Below are 20,764 nucleotides of genomic sequence, written 5' to 3' on the forward strand. Positions count from 1 at the left end.
TCCTGGAGTATTCACGTTTGGAAGCTGGTATTTATTCTTTCTATATCCCCGGAGCAAGATTGTTTGAGTACCTAAACTAGACTAGCTACTGAGGTCATTATCATCACAGTATCCATTACTGAACCCTATGGGACCACATTTAAAGAGCATATAGGGCCTATGACATGTGAACATGGTATGTAACTCTCATGCTGGGTAGAGAACTGTGCATCCCGAGGACCTAGTATTCAGTAGGTGCCTGGGTGACAAGGCAGTCCCCCAATCCACTTGGGTATCAGTCCCCAGAGGTTCACTGACTATGCATTCATCCAGGAATGGCTGGCTAAGGTGCATGGCACAAAACAATTTGACTTGAACCAGGCCAAGTGGGACTTGGATGCTAGCAAAATGTTCTGGGTCTACATCCCCCAACAGAGGAAGGTACACTCCCCAGAACTGTCCTTAACTTTGGAGTTCACCCAGAATCTTGTTTGACCAGGTCTCTGAAGTAGTGTTGCTCAAGCACTTTGATATGTTACAGTATATTTCTTCTATATCTTCTTCTCCACTAAGAAGGACGGCTCCCCCACAGAAAGAATGGCGCAATGAGAGACCCCTTTGCTTAACCCAGTTTGTTTCAGGATTATAAACTTCCAGAGAGATCAGCAGAGGTTCGGAATATTCACGTTCTGCATCACTGTCAACACCACCGCCTAATCATGTACTTCATTGGAATGACATTCTGTGTCCCTGGAGTCTATTCTGGAGTTTGGAGAACAGATCTGAAGGCCTCCTTGCTATTCTGAGGGGGCTTGTATTTGACAGTTTACAGGACCTTTTGAGACCAAGGAGGACTACTGTACATTTGGCTCTATTATACGTGGGCATTGGAGACATGTGATACCTGCACACGTAAGCCAAACATTTTAAGTGAAAGGTCAAATTAGAAGGCCACCCATCTCTGAGCTCCTGGGACTGGGACTTCTCTGCAATAAACAAGGTCTCTGTTCACTGCAAATCAGAGGAATGCCTAAGACACTACTACCTGCATTGCTCCAGTGAAGATTTAATTAGGGTCAAGTTCCCTTGTCCTGGATCAATCACACTGACCTACTAATAAGATGGAGAGGTCCAGCCATGGCCATGCCCAGAATAACAGGTCCAATCCTATGATACAAGTGTCAGTGATACTTGTAAGCCAAAAGTACTTACACAGCTGGACAAGCAGGAGAGCTTTCTGGGAAATAACCATAATCTAGCAGAATTGCATAGAGAACAGAAAGTTCATAGCAAAGGACTTTGTGTGGGACAGACAACTTTCATCCCAATAATTTGTGTGAAATGTAATACTCATTACACTAGGCTATGGTCTGTCAATAGCTTTACCCTATGAAACCATCCTACAATTATTTTGATCCAGAATACTGTATATAAAAGTTGGCATCGTTGTATTCAATAGACATAAAGTGCTTTTTGTAATATAATTCTGAATTGCTCAAATATGTACTTTAGTTGATAATACCGTATATACTCCCGTGCCAAGTAGTCTTTAATTATTTCAGTTTTAACATCATTTCGTGTTATGCGTTTAAAGGAAAAGAAAGAGGTGGCTTTGGAAAATGGAGAAATGGGATATTCAGATGTATGTTTCTTAAACAAATTTTAAGAGGAGTTATACAGTATACTGTATGAGTGTTGACTGCATTTTGTCAGTTTCAAACTAACTTTGAACAATAAAGTGGGTTATAGGAAGGTGCTTAAGCTTTGTTTAGATCCTTTTTTCCAGGCACATGACAATTTGTTTCTCTTATGCAAGAAAGACATGATAAATCTTGAAAGGTCCTTAGTCAAACACTGCTACGCTTTAATGCATCCTCTCCTCCCTGGCACACTACTGAATAATTCAGTTCACTTGGCAGAAGACCTCGGCATTAATGAATCCCTTGTGACTTGGATGTGGCGCTTGCTCATCTATAGCTCACCTCGGAAAATGCCCTTGCCAGCAGCATTTCTCTTTTAGCTGCCAAGAACTGTTGCCCACCTGAACTAATTTCAGCAGGACACAAGGTGACCAGTTATGAAGAGGGATACGAAAACAAACCTGTTCTGTCCTGTCTCTTGGCATTCATCAAAATTCTTTACCTGTTTGACTTTATTTTGACTTATTTTTCATGAAGCTTGAGACTAGTAGTGTAGTCTCTTGGATATGTTTTATCTTTTTAATGAAAGATAATAATAATATTAGTTGATTGTTGTTGTTGCTTGATCCCAAAGGTACCCAGGTCATCCACGACACATGAACGACTATTTGCCAGAGTGAAATTTAGCTAGGACACCAGGGTTAACACCTTCATGAAAATAAACAGTGCTATGTGATGGTTAATGGCCAAATAGTTAGGATTTCAAGTTAAACATCTCACCTGGAGAACATTACCACCTATTATTTTGTTTTATTTCCTAGTTGCAATTATAGCACGCAGTGACGTGCATGGAAAAGATCATCAAAAATAAATGTTTGCGTGTTTTAAAAGCTTGAACATCGTACTGAGAATTGTATCTAGAAATGGAAAGACTGCTACTAATTCCGCAAGGGAGCAAAACCCCTTTGTAAGCAGTTTGGTGAGTTTTTTTCATATTTTCTTTACACCTACTGTGTATTAAATAATTTTGGGGCAACAACTCACCAATGGAATTAGCATGTTTATTAATCTGTTTCTAATAAATCACATTTGGATCTGTGTAATTCTGAACTGTGGCATTTGGCTGGAACTCTACATAATGTGAGGGATTATCTTTGGCCTTTTCAGATGTTTGGTGGAGAAAATCAGTGACATTTAGTGATCAATAGTTCAGGTGGGTAGCTGCGTCAGCATGCGTAGGCTGCAAAGGAACAAGTAATAGGTTTATTCCATGCTGAAAAGGCCTGGAAGGCCTGAAGAAGGCTCTATGACTGAAACATTGTGTTTTCTTTCTTATTTTCTTCAGCATGGAATAAACCTATTACTTGTTCCTTTAGTGATCAATGACAACTAATGACCAGGTAGAAATGTCTTGCTCTAGATAAGCTCTGACTCTGTATAAAAGAAGAATCATGGTCCAAATGACTGGACCCAATACTCAAGTCATTCTTGTTTCAAACTTCTTCAAACATTCAGTTTATGATTCTTGAATTATGAGGCCTTACATGTCACCTCTGATACAAAAGGGATATTCATTTTTACTTAAATCATATAGTAACTTATGATGTGGAATTAAATTACTGTCATCAATAAATTGTTTATGGTTCATTTTTGTATACAACACTATTAATTTGTTTTCTTAAACATATGTTATACTTTAAAAAATTCAAAATAATTATTCAAAATAAATTTCAAAATTCAGATGTTGTGGTATAAAATATTTTTATGATATTTCAAGAACAGTACATTTTACAAGTGAATAATATTTAAGTATTGGGAGCAATATTGCAAAATCTCTTCACTATGACCCACACCAGTCAAAGTCAAAGACAGATTATTGACTCTTCAAAATTAATATTATCCAGCATCTAAGTTAGTTGGGTTAAATTTGCAACTGCATTGCACACAGACAGTCTTGGTCTATTAACATAACATAGTATTAAACGTGAAAGCGTTGTCCAGCAATCTGTGAGAATTCACTTTTTCACTTTATATCAATCTTTAAAAAAAAAGCCATAAGAATAGAAATTTGATTGAACAGGATTTGAAAAATGAAAAAAAAATCGAGATAAAGAAATCATGTTTAAATGCTGAACAATCTCATAAAATAATTTGTTTAAGGACAGAGGTAAAGGCAAACAGACTAGTAGACATAGATACAAACAAAAGCTGACAGATCGATTGACAAGGACAGGTCAATTGGTAAGTAGATTTCCCTCCTCCAGAGGCTGTAAAATAAGAAACATATAACACCAAACAACCAGAAAAGAAGGCAGAGGCAGAAGTATGACAGCACTGTAGACAACACAGAATATAAAAAGTACAGTATATACACATTCATTTTCCACTAAAAAGTAGATAGGTTGAGCAGGTTTGGTCTTTGCTTCTTGTACCTCCTATTTTTAATCAATTATTATTAATTACACATGATAGGAGAAACATTTACTATTGTATCACAGTTATGAAGTGCATGATAATAAATCTTTATACTGTACATTATAGTTTCCATGTAAGTAGGATTGTAGTCTACATCTAGGGCACAATTTGTAGCCATGTGCTTAGTAGCAATATAGCTCTGTAACCGTCCTTCAACACATTAATTTCAATGTACCTCTGTGAAGATGGATGACGTATCTAAGCAAAATTTGTCTTGACTCATTCTATGAAAGCTGAGAACAACATGCATATGAATTAGATTTCAGAAAGGTTAACAGCTTGAAAGATGAATCATTTTGCTTGAATTTCAAAGAAGCATTAAAATAGCCAATACCAGTTTTATTTAGGACTTTTTTAGTTACATGTATGCACCATTTTCTTTTATTTGTTGTTAGAATTTTAAACTTTTGTTCTGAAATACTGATACCTAAAGTTTAGGTAGCGCATATCCAACATTTTTCAGAAAATATGGGCATATTCAGTAATTAAGAGGGTAGTTGAGATAAGTGCATCAAACCAAAGCCATATTATATTTTAACTCTTCTCTTTATAACTTTTTAATGTTTGGCTAGTATTTAATATATCTAAGTTCTTCATTGTTTTGGTCTTACTATGAACAATTAGACTTAAACTGTTTCTACCTCATTGAAATTGTGTATAACAAAATGATTCAATCCAGTTTTGAAGCAGTGCATTCTATTATGAACTACAAATATGTAATGGAGGAATCAGCATGGCGAGAACATCTGAGGGAATGAGAATTTTTAAATGGTGCGACATAAGATTTTAGGGTCCTACTCTTTGCATAAACAGCATTAAAAGAAAAAGTGCAATCTATTTTATTGTGTTGTAAAACGTACATTATATTTTATAATCAATTTGACAGAACCACGGTAAACATCTGAGCAACATGAGCATATTTCCTGTACCTATTTAGATAACTTTGGAATAGACACAGGAAATAATATTACACAAAAAAACCCAAAAAGAAATATATATCATAATCACATCACTGAAGGTATCATAACCTTTAAAATAAAAATTTGAAAATATTTATGTGTATTAAAATCTAAAAAAACCTAGAAATTGTCTTGAATATATCTCATCTAACTGATTTTGAGCTGAAATGTTTTTCTTGTGTTTTCTTGTTTTTCTGAAGTGTTTAAACTTGAACAAAAAAGTACCCTTCATCTGAAAAAATGCAATGGTCCACACTATTTTAATTTAATCTATTATCATTTTGCTACTGAAGGATATACTGTAGCTCTATAGTTTAAAAGCAGTTTCTTCAGTTTGCTTCTGTAAATGGTTAAGATACGCTATGTTAACCTGGGACACAGTGAGGTTTAGGATTCTCTTTTTGTGTTGGGGTTAATATAAATTTTAAAATAAAATAATCATGCTCAATACATGAGGTATGTATTACATACAGTATTTTCTTTTACTTGATAGAATACCATGGTACTGTTTAGTAAATCCTTACCTCATGTAACATACTCAAATCTTTATTAATAACATTTTATATTGACAAATTTCAACATAGTATATACGTGAATACACAGAAATGTTTTGTTGGTTTTAACCATTTTATTGAATATAACCCATTATGCATCATTAAGCAAACATACCTTACTTAAATAGCAGAGACCAATACAGAAAAAGTGGTGCTACATTAAACATATAGTTTGTGTTAATGTGCTGTACGCAATGTGATGAATGGTGTTGAGCTGTAAGACAAAGAAAATATAAACAAATTGCTAAGACATACCTGAGGTACAATAAAAATGTAGTTTTTATTCTTTTGGCTTTTTAAAATTTTACCATTAGTTAAGGTAATAGCATTATCCTGCATGCAGTTCACTAATACACTACAAGCATAATAAAAGATGGCATCTACTGAATGTCTGCTTGTGTAAGTAAACCAAAAATAATATATATAATATATATTTATGTTAAACAAGTTCATTACTATGCTCTTCTGTGAAAAAAAATTGGTGGACCCTTATTCCATTTACAGTAGTTCTCAGTGCAGAATGAACCATTTTACAAGAACAAATAAATGAAAATAAATAGAAATGTAAACAAATGCAGGAAAGAATCAAGGACGTGGTGAAGAGACTTCCTCCTTGACACCTCCATTTTCAGGCAGTGCTATTGAATCATATAATAGGCTCATCTATGCTCCATCTTTGAATATCACTATGCAGAAGCAGGTAAACTGTGGTCCCATTTTACAAAAACAAAATTGTACATATCAAAAGCAATGTGCAAAAAGTTAAAAAAAAATCTATACCTCCCCATGTAATGTTTTCTCTGGGGATGAAAAAGTGCTATGGATCAAAAGTAATAAAAGTGGCTGTTATGTTGACCTCAAGCCCATATTTTAATAGCATATTTTATATACAAAAACGTTGAAAAATAAATAAAATGAATTATATTACAATATTTATATTAACATTGAGTGAACTCTAACCACTTACAATTTTCGCAGCTTAAGCAGAGTGTGTCGTGTTCTATCTTTTCTGCCTTTTCTATACAAAAGACGATATCCGTTTTTGAAAAATAAAAACGTTAACAGAAGCATTTCTTTTTTTTGTTGAAAAAAAAGAAAGAAAAACTATTTTAAGAGAAGCAACAAACTATTGCTTAATGACATGGAGAGATGAGATTCTGTTGAGCAATTTATGTTTTGCCACCAATATATGGCTTCCCAAATCTGAAGACTTTTCAACAGAGGAAGAAACATAGCGTAGGCAATATAACATGCATCAGGGACAGCCTTCAAACTACTTATGATATAGAATATAGCGTGTTACCTGTCATAAGCTTGCAGACTAGCCTGGGTGGTACATATTTGAAGCAACAGACACTCTGCCAAGAAATCCTGCTTGCTCAAACATGCACCACAGAGAAATTAACTATTTACATCACAGAGGGATTTCATTGCCATTCGAAACATTGTCTTGCGGAGAACTGAAGATGTCTAAACAATACTGTGGGAGTTAAGGATCTATATTTATTGTACTGTATTCCTGGACAAAGAAAAATATCTTTGGGTCAATTTGAAAGTAAAAAAGGAATGTGGGGTTGGGACTGGATGGGCATTTTTGTTTTTCTCCCAGTCTTTGAGAAATGGAAAATAAAAGGTTGCTGATTTTCATTCAACCCATTTCCTCTCAGCTTACAAGTGAGTTAAAAAGGGAGTAGAATAGGCACATACAAATGTCTGGTTTTACCAAAACATGATTAAGAAGCACCTCAAAATGTTGAGAACCACCCTGAAACACTGACATGGATAAAATATACTTTTTTTTTCTTTTTTGATGACTGAATGATCCTTCATGCATGATTATGAGTGCACATGCTTCCATGCAAAAAAAGTGTATGTGTTTCAAGACATTGGTAAACACTTTTTTGTTGTTGTTTCTGGTCCTCTTACCATTAAAGCAGTACATAAACCCCCACCCTATCAACATAAAACCCTTTTACAAAAATAGTCACATATAGAATAAATAACCTATGAATTAAAAACAATGAAATTAAAACAGATTTTGTAAAAACAATAAAAAATATGGCAGTTGGAATGCAAGACACTGGGTGAAGTAGAAATAGAAGAAATAGTTATACTAAAGTGTTTTAGGTTTCAGCAACACTCAAAACAAACAAAAAAAAATGTTTTCTGGTCCCTTTAACTGGCCCCTACAGTGCGAGTAGCCGTTTTACTCTCCCATTAAGCAGTGTCAGCTGGTAGTAAGAACAGCAACCTCCCGTTTAGGTATTTGACTCCCCTCTGCCATTTAGAGTCACAGTCTCCTGACGAGGGTCACTGCCTTATATTAGGCACTGACCTTAAATAGTTTAGTAAGCACTGTCAGTTTGGCATAGATCTCCACACAAAACGGAGTCCAGTTGACACAAATAGGTCACCTTCAAAGGCTGTAAACAATTTGTCATATAAATGGACTTTTTTAAGTTTGCATTTTTTATTTTGTTTTTTTACTTTTTATGCTCCCTGACATCTTTGCCCTTATCTTCTTTCTCTCTCTTGTCTTTCTCATATTTGTCTTTGTCGGGTTTTGTTACACTGTCATAAGAAGGTGGGGAAGCTGTAGAAGGTGTCATGTCTGTTTTCTCAGTGGTTGAGTTTTCGTTATATTTGTCTATTACCATTTCTTCTTTGTCCAGTATGTGTACTCCAACTTTGTTTTGTTCTTTGTACATAAAAGAGGCCTGCTTAACGGTTCGCCTCATGAGATATCGCCTGAATGCTCTCTGAATGATAACGGCAGACACATCCTCTTGCTTTCGACGAAGGGTTGTCGTGATGGGCTCATAAGAGACCTTGGATGGATTTGATGCCATAAAGCGTTCTTCCATTTGTCCGCGCAGTGCATCCATTTCTCCACCCTCTCCCAACACTCGTTTTGTGAAAGCAAACAAAATATCAAGGCAGTGAATGCGTTCCCCACTGACCATCGGCAAGTCCATTGCAATAAGCTGGATTTTGTTTGGCTTTGGTACACGAAGTGGAGGCTCCAAAGCATCGGCAAAATCAGATAGTTTAGCATACTCCATGAACTGAGTGGCATCGGGATCGAATTTCTCCCACACCTCATAGAACATTTCAAAATCATCCTCGCTCAGAGGCTCAGCGCTTTCCTCCGTGGCAACGCTGAAGTTTTCTAGGATGATTGCAATGTACATGTTTACTACGATTAGAAAAGATATGATGATGTAGCTGACAAAGAAAAAAATCCCCACAGATGGGTTCCCACAATCACCTTTCACAGAGCTGCCAGGATGGTCTTTCTCACTGTCGCAGTCAGGTGCCCTGCTGTTAAGTATTGGGGCCAGTAATCCATCCCAGCCAGCCGACGTTGTAATTTGAAATAAACAGATCATGCTGTTGCCAAAGGTTTCAAAGTTGAACATGTCATCAATACCAGCTTCCTTTTTGACATAGGCAAAATTTGACATGCCAAAAATGGCATAGATAAACATTACTAAGAAGAGCAGTAGACCAATGTTGAACAAGGCAGGAAGTGACATCATCAAGGCAAAAAGAAGTGTGCGGATTCCTTTGGCACCCTTTATGAGCCGAAGGATGCGTCCAATTCGTGCAAGTCTAATGACTCTGAATAAAGTTGGTGAGACGAAATATTTTTCAATAATGTCCGCAAGAAACATGCCTGTGGGAAATTTAAAAAGAAAGAAAGAAAATTGGAATAAGACTTGGGGAAAACAATGTCGCTAAAATCTACTTTGATATCAATGCTGTCAGTGGTAAGTGCTTTATATCTAAAGATGTTTAAAATTACGTTTTGAAACATTTACACAAAAAGAAGAAAATTGCCATGAAAAACATAATTAATCTTTAGAGCTGTCAAAGACAATTTTAAAATATTTTGTTACTCAAAAACATACATACCGACTATTGACAGAATGACAACAACAAAGTCAAAAATGTTCCAACCAATGGTGAAGTAATAATGCCGAAGTGAAATCAACTTCAGTACACATTCTCCAGTGAAAAGGACAATAAATACAAGGTTAATCCAGTAGAGAATATTTTCCATGTCTTTAGACTGGTCATCAGTTTCCACCATCATGGTAACCATGTTAAGGCAAATGAGAATCATAATGGTGATATCAAAGGCTTGCTTTGTGACCACGTCAAAGACGCATCCTTGGAACTTGTTCTATAAGAAAAGCACACAATATTAGATATTTTAAAATTAAAATCTATGTATTTTTTGCTTTTTGAGATTTCGTGTTATATCGTTAATTCTAATTAAATTATAAAGTTAAAATATTTTCTTTTGTAAACAACAACAATAATAAACCTATTTTATATAGCACCTTTAAAAATTGCTTGTCAAAGCACTTTACAGGAAAAGTAAAACAAAATAAAACCAAAGAATACAGTTAACAAAGACAGGAGCTAACAAAATAAGCACAAATAAAAACAAGAGATTAGAAATACAGCAGTTGGTTGAAGATGCAGTGAACAGATACCGATACCAATTAAATAAAAGCCTTTCCGAAGAAGAAGGTGGAAGATTTTCAGTCTTGATTTTAATGCACTCAGGTAGCTTGGGGGACATACAGATAAGAAGACCAGAGTCAGAAGAACGAAGATTACAAGGTGGGGAGTAGGAAAGATAATAAATCAGATCGGTACTGAGGTGCCAAGCCATGTAGAGCCCTATAGGTGAGCATGGGGATTTTGAAGTCGACACAAAACCTGATAGGAAGCCAGTGCAAGGATTCCAGGACAAGAGTAATGTGATCACCTGCACGCGACCTGATCAGGATTCTAGCTGCCATACTGAAGTTTGTTCAGTGTGGATTTAGATCCCCCAGCAAACAGGGCATTGCAGTAATCAGGTCTAGAAAAGATGAATGTGTTGACCAACTTTTGTGCTACAGTCAGAGGCAACATAATACTGTAGTCTGGCAATATTTCTGAGATGGAAGAATAATTGCACAATATTTTGCACAAGGGTCAAACGTCAAGCCCAGAACAACTATCACCCCCAAATTCTTCAATTTAAATTGAAATTCAAGTACAGTGCCATGCAAAGATTAGGTTACAGCACTGGCCTTACATAGTTAATGGGATGTACCAAGAAGCAATACTTCAGTCTTGCCACCATTTCAATTAAGGAAATCTTGAGTCATCCAGATTTTTATGTCAGAGATTAAAATAGGGAATGGGGAAACAGCTATTTCAGTGTTGGGTTTAGTATGGACATAGAATTGAGCATCATCAGCACAGAAATTATCATTCAGATCATGAGATTTTAATATCTGACCAAGTGGGAACATGTAAATGATTAATAGTGGGGAGGGGGGCGTATCGAGTCCTGAGGAACACCAGACTTAATGAACCCACTTTCAGAACTGAAACTTCCAAGAGAGACACTGTCGATGATCAGTAAGGTAAGAGTTAAACTATTTAAGAGCAGCGTCAGAAACTTCAAATATAGTCTCAAGATGAGAAAGTAAGATGTTATGATTGACGTTGTCAAAAGCACTGAGGTCTAGGAAAAAAAGATCGTTAGTGCCTTAAATCAGGGCAGCTTCTGTGCTATGTAATTGTCTGAAACCAGATTGGAAGGTTTCCAAGAGGTTATTTGCAATCACATGGTTATTTATTTGAATTGCAACATCACATTCTAAACTTTGTGCAAGAAAAGATAGGTTGGATGACAGAAAATCAAAATTAATGCTGCTTTTAAGTGATTTAATGAACCGGTCTTCATTGATGATACAGATTAAAGAACAACGTAGTGTAGAAAGCAGTATGAAGTAGTCTGGAGATTAGAAAGCAAAGTTCTATATGTCCAAGGAAGACTTTAAATTTACAAGAAGCTATGATTTTTGTAGAAGTGGATTAAGACTTAAGATTTGCAGTATTATTTCATGATCTTAAGGTTAACTGGAAGGCTTTTCATGAGAAAAGAAGATAATAGTAGTTACAGTATAAGAAAGATAGCAGATTGAGTGAAAGTCAGAGGAAACAGCCATGCAAGAACAGACAGGTGCCTCTCTCACATTCACTGGCAGAGATTCGAGGTGAAACTTATAGCAAACCAATGGAGCACTTACTGTACCATATTTAACTTTCCCTACTCAAACAGTAAAGGGCTTGTATTAAAACATATAAAGATGACACATGACTTAGTGATGATATCAATGAGAGTGATTATCATATGTGATTTTAGAGGTATAAAAGTGTTAACTATATAGTTGTAACATCTTTTACACTGAGAAAAACAATACCTACCGCAGGCCTGGGGATAGGCTTTTGTGGTTTCTTTGATCCAAGCTTCTTCATTGCATTGTAATATTTTTTCTGTTCCTCTGTCATGAAGATATCCTGACCTCCAAAGTAATGGACCAAAACAAAACTGGTTACAACCTAGTGCATTTTTATTTTCAAAACAAAATGGTGGTCTTTAGTAATTACACATATCCTGAAAAGCTAGGAAAAGTACCTCAAGGTAATCTTTACTAATAACATGATGATAAAGACCTTTTGTATGCATCCCTGACACATTAATGCACAGCAAATGCCTGACTATGTGACTCTTGGACCTGAAACTGCTGAGTCAGATACCTGTTCATGCAAATCACTGTGCAATATGGCCTGAAGTCATGTCAGCACTGAAATGTTATAAAAGGCATTTTTTCTGCTACATGGACTCAGCCAGTCTCACAAAGCATTCATGCTCATTACATGCAGAAACGCTGCTTAAAGGAATAAACTGTGCCTTGTACATTTTTCTTTTTTTTACTTCTTCCCTATTTCAAGTCATCTTGTGTGTGTGTTTCTTCATGATCCACAATTTTTATTCTGGGCCATTATGTAACTGTGTCAATGATCTATGGCAACAAAAGCTGATCCTTAGGAAACTCTGGAAGGCTCAAAAGGGGTGTGGGAGTATATACAATAAGCATTTCTGTCTTCAGTGCACTATTCTTCGCCAATGGGCCTTGTACTATAGCTATAAGAACAGAAATAGCTAAATGTGATATATCATATGTAATATGTACAGTAATATGCAATAATGATTTCAACTAATCCATTCATCCCTTTTTGATCCACTGGTCCAGTAAGGGTTATAGCTTGATTTAAATAATGAAAATAAGCAAGCATATATTAATTGCTCCTTTAAGTTACTGTATATTCAACACCGTGTTTGTCATTTTTTGGTCTAAGTTACAAAACATTCCCTAGATTTGTATGATACGATACATTAAGGAAAAATAAACAGACACTGCCTAATTTTCATGTTGCTTATCCAGTACAAAATACTTATCTTTTTCTTTTGTTGATTGAAGTTGTCGATAATGACACCAATGAACAGGTTTAATGTGAAAAAGGAACCAAAGATGATGAATATAACGAAGTACAAGTACATGTAAAGGTTTACTTCATAATCTGGTTGATCTTCCAGCTAAAAGGGAAATTAAAAAGCTATTATTTAGTGCATGTATAGAACAATATATCAGGCAGAAAGTTTCTTAACACACAACATAGTCTTTTCATCTTAGCTTTTTAGTATGAAAGACTGCATTATAAAATGATTATATAAATGGGGCTAAATTATTAAAGTAATGTATGAAGGGCAACTTTCATTTAATAAACATTAGGCCAAACTCACTGTTTATACAGAAGATTTTTATACTGAGAACTAGACTGAATTATGGTATAGCAAATTTAGGAAAAAATGCAGTTTTTACTTTAGTTAATTCTTACTTTTATTATTGCAAAAACAAAAAATGTCTCCTAATGCTTTTTTTATCTAATAAAGTGAAGGAATGAGCTGGGCAATCTATATGCTGAGAACTGCGGTATTTGACTGAGGATTGGGAAAACACAGCCTATTACAAGCTAAACAGTATCGCAATACCATGCGACTTTGCTGATAAAATAAAATAAGATAAGACTGTGACTGACTAATGAAACCCCCAAACCCTAGAATTTCAGCACAAACTGTTGTTTCAAATATGATGATACTTTTTTGATACCCGTTGGCTGACTGAATAAATCAATCCATCCGTTCATTTTCTAACCACGCTGCTCAACTCAGGGTAGCAGGGGAGCTGGAGGCCATTCTGCCAGTTCATCACAGGGCACACACAACCACTCCCACAGTAGGGACAATCTTCCCAGATGCTAATTAACCTACCAGTATGGACATTAGGAAGAAACAGGAGCACCCAGAGGAAACCCATGCTAACACAGGGAGAACATACAAACCCCATTCAGGTAATACTAACCACTGCGCCACCACTACGCCCGACTGATTCAATCATTTATAGTTATTTATTATAGATTTAAGCCTGTCTGCTTAGCTCACCAAAGACGAAAAGTGATCACAAGACTATAATTTTAAAAACTTACATCCCGTGAATCCACAGCAGCATACATAATATCCATCCATCCTTTAAATGTAGCCTGTAAACAGATGACAGTCAGTTTGTAAACCATTTGTTCTTATATTGCACGAGAATCATTTTCAAAAGAAACCCCAAAAGAGACAGCATTTAAAATATAGAACATGATAACAGAAAAGATTATACATTTCCTTGATGATTTTTGTTTCTAGATCTGTAACATCAAAAGTTGTGTAATACAATTGCAATTCAAAGTTAGGTACCATGGTTACATGTTTATTCAGTTATTCTATATGGTGAAAAAGGTGAATTATGAGTTCTAATGATGGCTTAATGAACCAACAAAGAAAACAATGGTCACTTGATGCTCAATGATTGTATTTATTTCTTGCTGAATCCATTTTTTGTTGAATGCAAAACTACCTTACCTGTAGAGAACATTTACTAAATCAAAATTTTACTTGTACTAATTGTAAAATTTCCTATTGATCTCATTGTGCCCTTTAATTTATATCTAATTGTGCTTTCACCAACAGCTCAGATGTGTGCCATGTTATATATAGTACAGTATATACTGTATAACATTATATTATATTAACGTTATAACACTGTATTCACAGCCATCATAAACAACACCTCTCATCAGCTACATGGGACTGTTATTAGGCAGCGGAGCACTTTTAGTAACAGACTGCTCCAGCTACGGTGTTCAAGGGAACGTTCCCGCAGGTCCTTCCTCCTGGCGGCTCTCAGGGTCTATAACACTGCCCTATGCCCTATGCTCATCTATGGACAGCATGTTGCACTATTGTACTTTTTGGACACTGCATTAATATACTGTTTAAACTGTGGTACTTTCAATCTGTATATGCCTATGCGCATTTTGCACATATTTTATTGTTTTACAGTGACTATGAGCATATTTTGCACATACCTTACTCTATATATTTTATTTTGTATTGCTGTACTTATTTTATTTTAATTTTTAGTCTATTCTGATGTCTGTTTTTACTTGTCTTGGGCTGGGCTCACCTCAGTTTCCCTTCGGGATCAATAAAGTCTTATCTATCTACTGTATAACTATATATATAATTTACTTTAATAGTGTATTAGATTAGACTCAAAGAACATATTTATCTGCATTCTCTATCATGACATTAACGTATAATACATTTCACCATTTTCTTTCACCATTTCTAAGTATGAGTCCCTTGGTTATATGCCAATGCAAAACAAAGTAATCCTTGGCTTTGAAAAAAGGAAATATGTGAGATGTAAAACAACTACACTTTTTAAAATAAAAAAAATAGCAAAGCAGTTTCATATCCACAGTTCATCCTGCTGTTTAAGCATACATATGCAGAGCCAAACTCTTAAAATGTTGCCAAAAGCTTGAAATATAAAGTAGCATAGTCATCCAGCTCCAGGCTACACTCATCTACATAAATACTTTTCATGAGAAATAACACAAACCCAAGGCTAGCATGCCATTTGAGCTAACCAGTGATTACTGCATAACCCAACAGCCATAACAGCATTGCAAAACACTGTGAACTACACTCAAGGTGAACCTTCCAACCTGACTACAGTAGATGTAACAGCCATAGGCAACACATCACTGAACCAAATATTTTCCCACACTTTTTGCTGTTTGAAAGAGATCTTCACACCTCAGCCATAGGCTAGAAGTACGATCTTCCTGACCACTGCTCCGTAGTCTGCACTTAATCTCTAGAGCGTAAATACAGTCCTCACCCCTATATTATTATTAAAAATTGTTGTTTGGCCATTATAAATCGAGCTATAGAAAACTATACTGTAGATACAGCAAAACATTCACTCAATTACAAAAACAAAACAGAATCAATATGAAAAATATCGGTACCATTGCAAAATGATTTAAATAATGCAAAGGAAAGATGCAAAAGTCAAAGTGGAATAAAACGATGGTGACATTTGTGTGGTATTGAGCCATATGGGATGCGTACACACCATACATGCAAATTACAGCCAAATACAGACTCCTCTTTTCATCTCTCAGAGTGGTAGAATATTACTTTTATGGTGCATACTGGCTACACTATGACTAGCATGGTACTCAATGCTGCAGAATGTAATGTAAACCACCGCTTACCACTTGTAGCAAAGCTAGGTAGCCAGCTCCCACATTGTCAAAGTTGATCTTTACATTCTTCCACCGACTACCGTTCCCAAGTTTCAAACAATCTGACATGTTGTTTACAACGTTGACAAGGAACCGTTCATCCGTTGTGGTGTTCACACAATGATAGTACTTGCCAGCAAAGAGATTCACACCCATTATACTGAAGATGAGCCAGAAAATAAGACACACAAGGAGCACGTTCATGATGGATGGAATTGCTCCAATAAGAGCATTGACAACCACCTAGAATAAATGCAGTAAGGGGAAAAAAAAGAGGCCAACGTTATTATAAAGGTTACATGTTACAGAAAATGCATTTGACTACAATAATATCTCAGCTGGTAAAAGAGGGAAAAGTAATCAACAGCTAACATACATGTCAATCTCAACATAAGGGTAGGAGACACTACAAGGAAAAGAGAAGGAACGATATTTTCGGGGGGCACACGAAATCACAGTAACAAATGTTTCAACAACTGCAATGTAAAGACAAAAAGGGGAAAAAAACCTTTTAGAAGCACGATGAAGTCACAAAATTGTGTTTACTGTAAATGAAAAGAAAAAACAAATAACAAATAAAAACCATTAAAAACACAGTACATTCAGAAAGAACACAAAACACAATACAATAGTAAGCCTGATCACAGTCAAACAGTGAAAACGGTTTTTTGTTCATGCATATGCAATAATCCAAAGGCTATCATATGTAGAAGAACAATTATCATGGAACTTCTGAACATCTAGTATATCACTGAGCAGATATTTCTTTTAAAACGGTATTAAGTACTGTAGGTAATGACGACAAGAGAATTGTCACATAATTCAAACAAACATTGTATCGTGGCATAACAAAGTTCATTCTAACTCCGTCCTTCAGATGAGACGTAAAAACCGAGGTCCTCTGTGTTCATTAAAAATCCCAGGGCGTTTCTCGAAAAGAGTAGGGGTATAACCCGGCGTCCTGGCCAAATTTCCCATTGCCCTTACCAATCATGGCCTCCTAATAATCCCCATCTATGAATTGGCTTCATTACTCTGCTCTCCTCCCCACTGATAGCTAATGTGTGGTGAGTTTTCTGGTGCACTATGGCTGGTGTTGCATCATCCAGGTGGATGCTGCACATTGGTAGTGGTGGAGGGGAGTCCCCATTACCTGTAAAGCGTTTTGAGTGGAGTGTCCAGAAAAGCACTATATAAGTGTAAGCAATTATTATTATAATAATTACATTAATTCACAAACAAATTCAGAGGAGTCATTGTACATAAACCATTAGATAAGAATTATCATAAAATTTCTCTATATTTTCAGTCTTATGTCTATGGAAATAGAAACATTTACGACTGCTCAAGGGATGACATTAGTTTTTACTATCAGCTATCTACTCGGGTGTAAACTTCAGCAGAGGAAAAGAACCGACTATCATATCATATATTCAAGTCTGATGTACAGTATTGACTTTAGCCTGTACAGTATCACCTTTAATTAAAGCACATATCCTGTATAATCCTTTCTAAATTTTAATACTGCATGTTTCTTCGGTATACATTACAGTATACTGCATGTAATTATTCTACTAAGAAAGGTTACCCTTGTCACATTCTTTCAGTTGCTCAATACTGTGGAATAATCTCCCAGACCAGATTATAAATATTACAGATTCTGATTTTAGTAAGATGGTGCTTTCAAATAAAAAATGTTCTTGTATACATTGCAAGTTTCCTTGTTTAAATTTGTTCCTTATTGTTTTTGTATGTGTCTTGTTTTATTCTAAAGCACTTTGAGATAATGTATCAAGAAAAGCATCTTATAAAGATTACTAATCAATTACCCAAATGTAACATTTTTAACATAATTTGTTTCAGTCAATATTAACATAGAATAACAAAAGCTGTAAGAATTAAATTTAGTCCAATTGAAGTCATTGCTTCCAGTAATTCTATCATTCTTAATTGGGCTGGGTGGCTGTATGGATATTATGTTTTATTTGGTTGTTTTTTCAAAATTAATAAAAGAAAGCCACATTTTCTTTAAGTGACTGCTTGGCAAAGCTATCAGACTTCTGTTGGCAGTCTGATAGCTGTTAGCTATGCTGTGGGTAAGGAAGAGAAACCCCCATTCACTGAGCGTGCTTTCATGGATCAATAAACCTAAAGGTCATTCCTCTGAAAGAGCTGGTTTAGCTTCACAGTTGCCAATGCATGTGATTAGTGGGGGCAGGGAGATTGACCGAAGGTCTGTGTTTGCCTGGCTGCTCTCTTATCTTTGGAGTGAATCTGAAGAACCTAAGAAAAACTAAAATATAGAAAAATTAAGAAAGTCTATAAGAGTAATAGTAATAGTTAATAGTTATAACACTAATAATGCTAATAATCTATATAGTATATGAAACAAACATAAGCAAGCTCAAAAATCCTAATGAAAACTTTACATAAAAACAGTATGTAAAGCTAGTAAAAGAAGCAAAAGCAAAAGGAATGAAATGGAATGGAAAACGTACAGTACTCTGCACAGGGAAGAAGCTTTAGATAGATTCTATTTACATGCAATAAAAAACGTGTGGGTGCAAAAAGGATATTTTTTTAGAAAAAAAGCATTCTGATTTTGAATCTTAGAAACTTCAAGGAGGTATTTCTATTGCTTAATAAAATATTTCCATTTCTATTTTCAATATACTGTACATGTATGAAGACAAACCCTGTCATATCCACAACAAATGTTCATACAGTAACTCGCTCATGAATTTGCTCATTGATATACTGTACTTTTGCTTAGTTTGCAGTGATGTAAATCAATAGCCATGCAACAGTCCAAATGTTTTTGACACATCTTACCCTCATCCCCTCAAACCGTGACAGTGCCCTTAGAGGTCTCAGTGCTCTTAATGTCCTCAGGGATTTAATGGCAGTTAATTCTGAGTAGCCCAAAGCATTAGCTACTAAGCTGACCAAAGACACCTGCATGACGTGACAGCAAAAAAAAAAAAGCAATGATTAGAAAACAGCTTGAGGAAACTAATTAAAACTAATTATTGAGACAGTGAAGTGAAATATGTCACTTCTGTTGTTTACTATTTACATTTTTATTTCAGATCAATAGGTAAATATGAGGAAAATGTAACAGAATGTCAGATTTTATTTCTGGATATTTTTGTACATACATGTTAGAACATATTAGAGTCCCATGGTCAATCCCCAATTTCAGGCCTTCATACACTACTTATTGGGACAAATTGATTTAAAGTCATTTAAACTAGTATAAAGTTTGTATTTGGACACATAAGACTTATATGTAATGACTGCTTAAAGTCTGTGACATCCACAAAGTCTTGACATGTTCCTTTGACATGTTTTGTCAAGTATTAACTGTAGCCACTTTCAGTTGTCGCTTGTTTCTGGGTTTTTCTGACTTTAGTGTTCTGTGTTCAAAGAATTTCAAAGAACATTTTCAAATTCCAAGGAATACATACATCAACAATCAGGAAGTCCAACCAGCACCAGGCATTTGTGAAATATTTCACAAACCCATAGGCTACCCATTTCAGCAACATTTCCAAGATGAAGATGTAGGTAAAGACTTTATCGGCATATTCCAGCATAGTCTTAATTGTCTTCCTCTGCTCAATGTAAATATCTTCAAAAGCCTGTTAAAAATACAATCTCTTGTTTATGGTTTATGAATAATGCCCTGAGAAATCTAAGATTGGCATTGTCTTTCTCATGTTCACTGCATTTATTCATCCATTCGAGTTAAAAAATAACATTTATAATATTATAAAATTCTGAAACAATTCTCTTATGTAATTGCAGCAATAAAACACTTGCTTAGACAGCATGGTCACAAATGGTTAGACTATGTTTTAAACTCATTTCAATTACACTGTTACTGTGTGATGTAAACTTTTTTTCAGCAAAAAAAGTCGTCAGTCTCCACAAAGATACAGTACGTTAGGTAAAACAGAAGGTCTTTCACATTTTGCAAATTCCTACTCTATATACTCTGTTGTAAGTAGTGGATACATTATTACTAGGTGTAATAAACTACAGGTAGGTCATTTTACTCTACAATAAATACCTGAGATGGACAAAAGTTCATCTGAATGTATCTTGCACATTTATTATAGGTCAAAATCTACTAAAAAACAGCAAGATTTGTGCCGACATGTTTGGTAGACCATTAAACTACATTACTTCACAACCTGTCTTCAGCTCACATAAGAGCAGGCCTCTGAAATGCCCCTCTATGTAATAGCAGTGACAGTGCAACTGCAGAGATACCTCATTGTTACTTTAGGTTACATGGGAAATCAATATATTAACATTAAACCAAAGTGGCATGCACTCATACTATAAGATCTGGTTACTTCTTTAGATGTGGGGGATTTACAAAGGGGCTACCTTAATGCAATAAGAGTTGCACTCACCAATGCACCGCTGCTGAGGAGGATCATAAAGATAATGAACGTTTCAAACCAGTTGTGCTCGACGATCCTGAAGCATGTTTTTCGAAGGTTCCACCACTGCTTCCAATAGCCTTCCTCTATATTGACCTGACAAAACTGGAACTTCCGGACACATCCTAAAATAAAACATTTAAAAAACA

General features: G+C 35.4%; 1 protein-coding gene across 6 annotated transcripts in view; it reads right to left on the minus strand.

Annotated features, from left to right (window-relative positions):
• Window positions 1–3,363: 3,363 nt before the first annotated feature.
• The window catches only part of scn1laa (sodium channel, voltage-gated, type I-like, alpha), an 83,423-nt gene continuing 66,022 nt past the window's right edge, over window positions 3,364–20,764 (minus strand). For all 6 annotated transcript variants that reach the window (XM_088605424.1, XM_088605427.1, XM_088605422.1 and 3 more), the window contains 9 exons: window positions 20,586–20,740; window positions 19,632–19,805; window positions 18,997–19,119; window positions 16,135–16,407; window positions 14,008–14,061; window positions 12,920–13,057; window positions 11,884–11,988; window positions 9,523–9,793; window positions 3,364–9,283 (listed from right to left, as the gene is read on the minus strand). In XM_088605424.1, coding sequence (XP_088461550.1) covers window positions 8,091–9,283; window positions 9,523–9,793; window positions 11,884–11,988; window positions 12,920–13,057; window positions 14,008–14,061; window positions 16,135–16,407; window positions 18,997–19,119; window positions 19,632–19,805; window positions 20,586–20,740 — 2,486 coding nt within the window. In that variant the 3' untranslated portion in view covers window positions 3,364–8,090. The remainder of the gene's footprint in view (window positions 9,284–9,522; window positions 9,794–11,883; window positions 11,989–12,919; window positions 13,058–14,007; window positions 14,062–16,134; window positions 16,408–18,996; window positions 19,120–19,631; window positions 19,806–20,585; window positions 20,741–20,764) is intronic.

The sequence above is a fragment of the Lepisosteus platostomus genome, chromosome 14 (genome assembly GCF_059453375.1).
Source record: "Lepisosteus platostomus isolate fLepPlt1 chromosome 14, fLepPlt1.hap1, whole genome shotgun sequence".
NCBI classification, from domain to species: Eukaryota; Metazoa; Chordata; class Actinopteri; order Semionotiformes; family Lepisosteidae; genus Lepisosteus; species Lepisosteus platostomus.